Source organism: Lonchura striata, chromosome 12, assembly GCF_046129695.1.
Source record: "Lonchura striata isolate bLonStr1 chromosome 12, bLonStr1.mat, whole genome shotgun sequence".
Classification (NCBI taxonomy): Eukaryota; Metazoa; Chordata; class Aves; order Passeriformes; family Estrildidae; genus Lonchura; species Lonchura striata.
In genome coordinates this window covers 791,847-800,016 of record NC_134614.1, presented here as the reverse complement: position 1 = coordinate 800,016, position 8,170 = coordinate 791,847, and the positions used below count along the sequence as shown (strand labels likewise).

General features: G+C 44.0%; 1 protein-coding gene and 1 long non-coding RNA gene across 9 annotated transcripts in view; one reads left to right on the top strand and one right to left on the bottom strand.

The window, feature by feature from the left end:
• Positions 1-206: 206 nt before the first annotated feature.
• On the bottom strand, positions 207-1,587 carry LOC110475414 (uncharacterized). The gene is made up of 3 exons (XR_002466266.3): positions 1,336-1,587; positions 328-445; positions 207-238 (listed from the first exon to the last, which is right to left on the bottom strand). It is a non-coding gene; the product is annotated as an uncharacterized LOC110475414 (long non-coding RNA).
• Positions 1,588-2,306: 719 nt separating this feature from the next.
• Positions 2,307-8,170, top strand: part of NINJ1 (ninjurin 1) — a 33,501-nt gene continuing 27,637 nt past the window's right edge. For all 8 annotated transcript variants that reach the window (XR_013340705.1, XR_002466269.3, XR_002466268.3 and 5 more), the window contains exon 1: positions 2,307-2,630. Coding sequence is in view for 5 of the 8 variants with exons in the window: in XM_021539543.3 (XP_021395218.1) it covers positions 2,559-2,630 (72 nt within the window). In the remaining 3 variants the exon portion in view is untranslated. The remainder of the gene's footprint in view (positions 2,631-8,170) is intronic.

Below are 8,170 nucleotides of genomic sequence, written 5' to 3'. Positions count from 1 at the left end.
TTAGCTCAAGTGAACCCCAAAAATCTCCATTTCATCATCAGAGTGATTTTGAAGGAAAAAAAACCTCAAAATGGTAAATAATTACTAACAGCTTGAGAGTCTATAATAGAGACAGGAAATTCCTTTCATAGCTAAGATGCAGAGCAGTGGGGTTTTATTTTTCTTCTAAATATTCTCATCCAGATTTTAATGGGTGTTCTGACAGTGGTCCCTGTATGTGCACCCTCCAGTATCTGGCCTGCAAAGAAGCAGAACCCCTGACTCAGACTCCTTGTGATAACACTTGCAGGCTTCTCCTTTTGTACTTGACACGCAAACAAGACCTACCTGCCACGGAATGTTGTCTTGTTGTTTCATTTCATGGCTGTAGACTGGTCACATCACCTTTGCCTCTCTCTGACCACAGTCTGAGTCTGAGGCCATTTCCACATAGGGAGCACAGGGTCTTTTCCATAAGAGGCAAAAGATTTTTTTTTTTTTCAGATTCAACCCACAGAACTAACTCAAAGGCTGGATAACAGGAAATTTTATTGCTGAAAAAATTATACTAGACTGACAAATGCAGAGTTTCAACAGAGAACTACTGTTCCAGACCATATGTTTCACAAACACAAATTCAGCTGTTTCCCAGTTCCACTGAAAATATACCCATTTCCCATAGGATTAAGAACAGGTCCTACTCTCAGGCCTCCTTGGCACATGATTGTGCAGCACAAAGGGAGTTAACACTCAGGAGGAATCACTCAGCACTATCACTGTTATGTTCAAAGAGCAGACCTCTCATTTCTAGGACTAAGGGCAGAATAATGTCATAGAGCACATCAAACTTTTAGAACTGGCAAACAAGGTTTTCAAAATGCATTTGCAAAGAGATATAGAAGGTAAAAAAGGGGTCATTAAAAATATAGCAGTATCTCTGAAAATGGATGCTTGCAACCAGAGAGGTTTCTGACCAAGTTGTCCTGGGATCCAAATGCAGCAACAATTACGGTTCATGCATATTTAATGGCTGTTGAATGAACAGGTAATATATCTGATAAAGGCTGGCCTAGTTGAGCATATTATTGAAGTTTAGCTACCACAAATCCAATAATTAAGGAAAGCAATGTGCCTTTTTAAGCCTTGGACTAGTTAAGGACAATGTCATTTACACACATACATCTTTGCTGTCATTGTTTCTTCCATTTTCTATGGCCTATAAAACCTTTATTGCTCTCTCCAAATTAGTGTTTCCTAGCCCACTGCACTAACAACTACTCAGGAACATTTTCAGTGCAAATGAGCAGTTCAGGCTAAAAGAGATTACATGTGGTCATACAAAACCCAATTACTTACATTTATTTTTTACATTTCTGCTCTCGCTGGCAGTCGTTTCTATACATCTGAGTGTTCCTCTGATATCCCATCACCACCAAACCTGTATGTTGATTGGTTTTGTACGTGCTTGTTGTCACAACACAGGTGGGAAAATAAGCATAGGGAGACAAAATATATAGAACAATATATAGGACAAAAATAATTTAAAAATAAGATACTGAAACCCTAAAAACACTGTTCAGAGAGCTCTGAAAGAATCAAAGTGTAGCCTTCTGTAGCAGCGCTCGCCATGTGGGGCGTGCGGGGTGCCTGCGGCAGAGGCGCGACTGTGCCCCTGCGAGCGCTGCAGTTCCCAGATATCGGCAGGGACAGAGCAGGGACCGACAGCGACGACACAGCGATGACACAGCGATGACACAGCGATGACACAGGGCTTGGGGAGGAACAACACCGACTTACCCCTAGGCCCCTAGACAAGATGGAGGGGGCGGGGGGGTGAACAGAAGATTTTATACAGCAGCTCAGGAGTAGGGGTGTAGGAAAGCGAACCAATGAGGATATGGGAAGAGAGGAGTATAAGGTGGGGCAAATAGCTTATGAGCCTATCAGGGAAAATGGGGGGGGAATAATACAAAATAACAAATAGGGTGTTGAGGGCAACGAGACAGACACAGAACTCTCTGGAGAAAGGGGTAGAGATAGGGAGGATTGACAAGTTGGAAGGGAGGCGGTTAGGGAAGGGCTTGGGAAAATTGGGAACTGGGAAAAGGAGGGGATTAGGGAGGAGATCGGAGGGCAAACATGGATTCAAAGCAAAACACACCACAACAGCCTTCCACTTTGTCAAGAGAGATTTTTGAAATGAGCCATTTGCATCCATTACAATTTCTCTTCATACAGAATAATACGCAGCGCGATTCCTGGCCAGCACTAGGAAATGGGGCCCAGCCCGGGCCGGCTGGGTTTGGCCGGTGCCGGTGGAGCCTCTGCCCGGCTCCGCTCCGCCCGCCCGGGGCGCCGGGCCAGCGCTGAGCTCCGGGCCCAGCCCTGCTGGAAACCTCCGCCCGCGGGAAAGGAGGGGGAGCCCGGCGGAGGCAGGCAAGGAGGCGGGGGAGCGCGGCCCCGAGGCGGGAGTGGCCCTGCGCGGTGCGGGGAGGCCGGGCCAGCTCCGGGAACCGCTGCTCCGCGGGGAATTTTCCCCTTGGCCCCCGCCCGGGCCCCTCTTATCCCGGGCGGCCGCGATGGACTCTGGCAGCGAGACCCACGAACTCAACGGGACGGCGGAGGGCGCGGAGTCGGCGGCCGAGGAGCAGGTGAGGGCCGGGGCGGCGGGACCCGGCGCCCGCTTCCTTCCCGGCGCCGTGTCCATCCCGCCGTGTCCCTCCCGAGGCCGGGTGGGACGGGGACTCCGCGAGGCGCGGTGGTGGTCGGTGCTGCGGGGCTATTGCTGGTTTCACCTGCCTTCCGCGCTCTCCGCGCCCTTCCTGCTGGGAGGCCGCTGCGCGGGTCCGCGGCCGGGCGCGGCCGGGCAGAGCAGCCCCGGCCGCTCCTGGCTCCTGCAGCTGTCATCTGTCACCAGGGCCCTCCTCACCCGGGGCCAGCCCGCAGCTCGCCGCACCTGCAGGGCTTTGTCCACCCAGCTGGCTCGGGAGAGGATATCCGCGCAGAATAAGCAGTTACAAAGCTAGGAGGAATTAGTGAAGTGGTCGTGCCTGGATGATTAATTTCCATACAGTAATCAAAATAAAAACAAGAATACCCAGCTTTTTCATACTATGTGTATTCGAAACATCACCAGACATCCTCACTGGGAAATACTCATCCGCATTCTGTTTAAGCATAAAGGATGTTGCAGAACATGCCGCTTATCTGAAGAAAACAGATGGGTAAAAAAATGTCTTTTATCTTGTTTTGGAAAGGACTAAACTCTAAAGGCAGCTTTTACTCCAGCCTAAGTCTCTGCCACACAGAAACCTTCTTCTAAACCCTCTTCTGGTGTCACTGGTGAAGCGTTCAGACTGACTGGGCTGATTGTATAGCACATCTGTCCTTCTTCCAACCCTCCCTCCCTGACAAACCCTTGAAGTCATGAATATGAAACCAAGAAAAATAAAAATCTGTTTTCAATAAATCTTGGAAATCCTACCTAAAGTTAATCAAGGCTGGGATATGCAAGTCAAACTGGTGGTCTGGAGTGGTTTCCTCTAAACCTCTGACTTCTCAGGAGTTCTCTCATTTTGTTGATGCAGCTTTGTGATTGCATCACAAGTACTCTTGATGGGTTTTTTTTTCCCCAATGTGGTCTGCTCCAAGAATTTTTCAGCAACTTTCCTGTTTTACTTCATCTTCAGTTGCAAGCAACCCTCATTTTGTTACATCTTTCCCATCAAAACTCAAGTTCTCAGTGAGTGCCATGTAAAGAATAAGCAGTGAGACATGCTATTCCATTGTTTTAAATGTATACAGTGGCACTTCAGTGAACTTCATAAACACTTTTTAAATTTTCCTACACACACACACAAAAGTATATGCAAGGTAAAACAGATGGGGACATATTTTTTAAAAATCCATCTCTGAATAGAACATACCTTTAAAAATCTGCCAGTGTTCACAATTCACACAAACAAAAGAATATCCTGGTTCAGCAGCCACCTAAACCTAGAGAGACCATCCACAGCTGCCTGGATCTTCTATATTGGACTCAAAAGTGTGTCTGCTTTGAGGAATTCTCACAGGCATTGGAACGTGGGTCACTCTTGTTTCCATCCTGCCCTTTCCAGCATCTGGGATGTCCTGGATGTCCTCTCCTCAAAACAGACTCTCTTGCACACCTTTGCCACAGACCACTGCCTTCTCATACAGAAGAGCTTATATGAAATGCAGGTGCAGTTGTTACCTTCAAAGCAATCAAAGCATAAAAGTTTTAAAAAGACCAGTTAAGCTCTCCGTAGTTCTGAAAAAGTGGTGACACGGTGGTTTGATGTGGTTTATTTTTACTCCAGCATTAATTTGAATACATTTTATTAGCAGCTGTCAGGCTTTTGGAAGCAAGAAATTTCTTGCTTCTAGGAGTGGACTGGCGTGATGCACCCCATTGACTAATACACCTAGCAGAAGTATCTCATCTCTTCTTCAAAGGATCTGCTCATATAAATACAGATTATAACTGTTCTTTCATCTATCTAGTTGCTTTCCTTGGTCATGATCCATATTGAAACACTCTCCATCCACCATGTTGTAAAATCTAGTTTAGTGTTTCCAAGATAACAGGATGTGCTAGATGAAGGAGTTAAAGAAGAGCTATGAAAAAGGTGAACAAGAATTGGATAGTAGAAATAAACAGTTTTAATGATGTTATTCCTAAAAATGTGTTGAAGTCCATATATTAATTCAGGAGTAATTTGGAACATGAAAGTAATTTGAAACATGGCAGTTTCTTGGCATCATACTGCAAGTAACCAGCCTGTAGGAACTTGAAATTATTTGCTGCATATAGCCTGAAATGTTATTTCTCATTACTCATATCAAACTTAATTTGGAGTGTTCTGTATGCTCCAGATATTGATACTATTGGTGATAAGTTTTTGCTTGCATATTTTTTAAGTAGCTAGACTAAACAGTGTGTTAATCACACAACCATGCAAAATAGACAGTCCACAACCCAGTTGTGAGAAATAGTATTGTAAGACCAAATTACTGGAATGAGTAGTAATAATACAAGGCAAAAAAAAAAAAATTATGCAGGAACAAACTTCTATTTAAATAGCTGTGTGAACAATTTAAGTTACTCCTTCATTTCACAAATTTAGTCATGAGATGTGCTGATTCTTTTAAAGTAATTTAATTAGTAGAGATATTTTAACTGGATCCTGGAACCAGTACAGCTTTAGGAAAATAGGGCTTGGCCCTCAGTAGACTATACTTTTCCCTTTTTTAATATTAACTTTTTTAGCTCTCAGGGGTCAACATGATTGCCACAGTTTTTTTCTTAATGTAGTCATAGTTGCATGTTCTGTTTGTATAAAAGTGATTCTTCTTTAGCACAGGGTTTTGGAGCTGCTAGAAAATCATGTCTATGAAATACAAACACATGCTGAATTTTTCCTTTTTTTTTCTTTTTTCTTTTTTTCTTTTCTTTTTTCTTTTTTCTATTTGCCCACAACCACAGCATGTAATTGCAGAGTTTTCACAAACTAGTTAATGTTACACTGGGTTGGTACTTAGGTGAACATGTCCTCCCTCTCCTCAATATGAAATTTCCATGGGAAATGAAACTGATGATTCATTCCAGAGCCAGGGGTAGGGGTATTTCTCTATTGCATCAGTGCTAAACTGAACAAGTGATCTAATGTTTTTTTGAAAGATAAGCCACAGAGTATCTTCTGAGGAGGTGTACAAATGATCCATTAGAGATAAGGAGGCCAAGAGGATGGTGAAGGGCCTGGGGAGAAGTCTTGGTCTGCTCAGCTGGAGAAGAAGAGGCTGAGGGGAGACTCACTGGGGTCAACAACTCCTTGTGAGTGGCAGAGGAGGGGCACTGGTGTCTTTTTGTGGTGATCAGTGATAGGACCTGCAGGAATGGCCTGGAGTTGTGTCAGGGAAGGTTAGGGTGGATCTCAGGGAAAGATTCTTCCCCCAGAGGGTGCTGGCACTGCCCAGGGAATGGGCACAGCCCCAGGGCTACCCAAAGCTTTCCAGGGATGCCCAGTGTGGGATTGTTGGGGTGTCTGTGCAGGACCAGGGGCTGGACTGGGTGGTCCCTGTGGGTCCTTCCAACTCAGCCTATTGTGTGATTCTGTAATCATGCATTATATGACTGATATGACTTAAAATATTTTTGTTGGAAGAATACTTTTTTTCTTTGTTGAATATTTTACCTGGTTGTTTTTAGATCGGGAAGATCTCTGAGTTGGAGGGGAAGTCTAACTTCAGAGTGGTCATATATGGCCCTTCGCAATTTCAGTGTGTAGGTGATGGAGATATGGATAGAAATTCTACAACTATAAGTATTATTAAATACTAGTGTCAAGTTGCTAGTTCAATCCTGTAACTGTAGGTTTGATCTTAGAAAAAAACAAAAGTTCTGAAATAGTGTTCTGTTTTAGTCCTGTGTTATTCCTTTAATGTCTGAACCATCTCTTTTTTGATTTAACTGGAATTTTTTCCAAATACAAAATTTCCCCTCAGAGATCTGGAAAAATTAGCCATGTCATATTTTTCTGAAAGACTAATACTTCAAAACCATAGTAAATTACTTAAACAAAATTGCTTTTTAGCATCTTTTTAACAGTTCTGATTGGTAGAACACAGTAAAGAGCAGCCCCACTAAGTTCAGTATGGCTCAGCTTTAGTTCTGTGCTGCTTCATTATTATTTAGCAAGTTTCCATTGTTTTATAATTCAGACTTATTCCTAAACACAAGATTTTCAGGAAGCTTGCTCTATGGCATTACAAACCCAGAGGTCATTCTCATCCATTCTCATTTTCAGCCAAGGCTGTTGGCCCACAAAATAACTAACCCCAAATAGAAAGAAAACTGCTGTAATCCTTTCTATAGCAATTTACTGTGTTTAGCAAAGATACTTTATTGTTTTCAAATATTTCTATTTTCAGTACTGTTTCCTTCCTGTTGAATCACCAGGTGGGACTTAGCTGGGATTCATTAAACTCAGCACCTAAGGACATTTCCTGCAGAGCTGCTTTTATTTGCTTTTTAATAAATGTAACCAATAAATCCTTTCTGTATTTCAAAGGGACTCTGTTTTTCTGGGTGTACCATTGAAATGGGGAGCAAAGCAAAGCAGACACAGAGTCTGTACTTAACCAGAGGGACTGTGAACCAGCACCATACAATCTTGGAGGGAAGGTTCCATCTTACAGAACCAAAAATGTGCCCATTTATGACATTGTAGCTTTATCCTTGCAGAGTGCAGTGCTCTGGGCAAGCAAAGAGCCCCTGCTTCTGTGAGGAGACCTAAAGTGGTACTGCCTGTGGGACAGCACCATGTCACTGTGAAAATCAGCTCTTCCATGGGATTCTTCCAGTCACAGTTGGAGCAAAAGCAAGAGGCTTTTCACTCCTGTCCTTTGTCGAACTGTGCAGAGAGTAGCAGGGCAGGTTGTTGTGCTGTGAGGCTGAAGCTTTGCAGCCCTAGGGACCTGAAGGTAGACAGGGAATACTGCAGGGAATGGAGTCCCATCTCCACATGCCTCTTACACACATGTGAACGCATGTGCTGGCTTTGCTCAAACTCCTTTGGAGACATGAACACAAGGGCTTAGCTTGTCTCTACCAAGGAATTTGAATGTTGAATGTGTGTGAGGAGGTGTTTTGGTTGCACTGAGACTGAAGCAGGTCTCATGCAATGCATACTGCTCTCTAGCCAAGTGACACCTGCAGGAAAAGCATTCTTTCACCTCCAGACATTCCACTGTCCCTCTCCACGGCCCTGTGGGTGATCACAGCACAGTGAGTGTTTGGTGCTGTGGGCTGCATACATTTCTGCATGCCTGGAATCCCCCTGATACCTTAAAGCCACATAACCATGTTCTACTGTAATTACTGTTGTACATACTGTCACTCTCCTGAGGTTAAGGCAACATCTCTTATTTCATTACCTGTGTGTATATTGCTGTGTAGCACACAGTCTGATCTTAAAAAGTGCCCATTTAGTACTACTGCATCAGCTTCAATACCTCTGGCAGTGGCCTTCAGCTTGCCCTCAGAAGACAAGGCTAATTTGCTCTTTTTTTTTTCAGATTTTTGTTTTATGGTTTTCTAGCATCAGTCAGGAGACAGGAAGTGAATGTTTCTAGGGTTTTCATGATTACAGGTCATTTTTCCTGGTGAAGG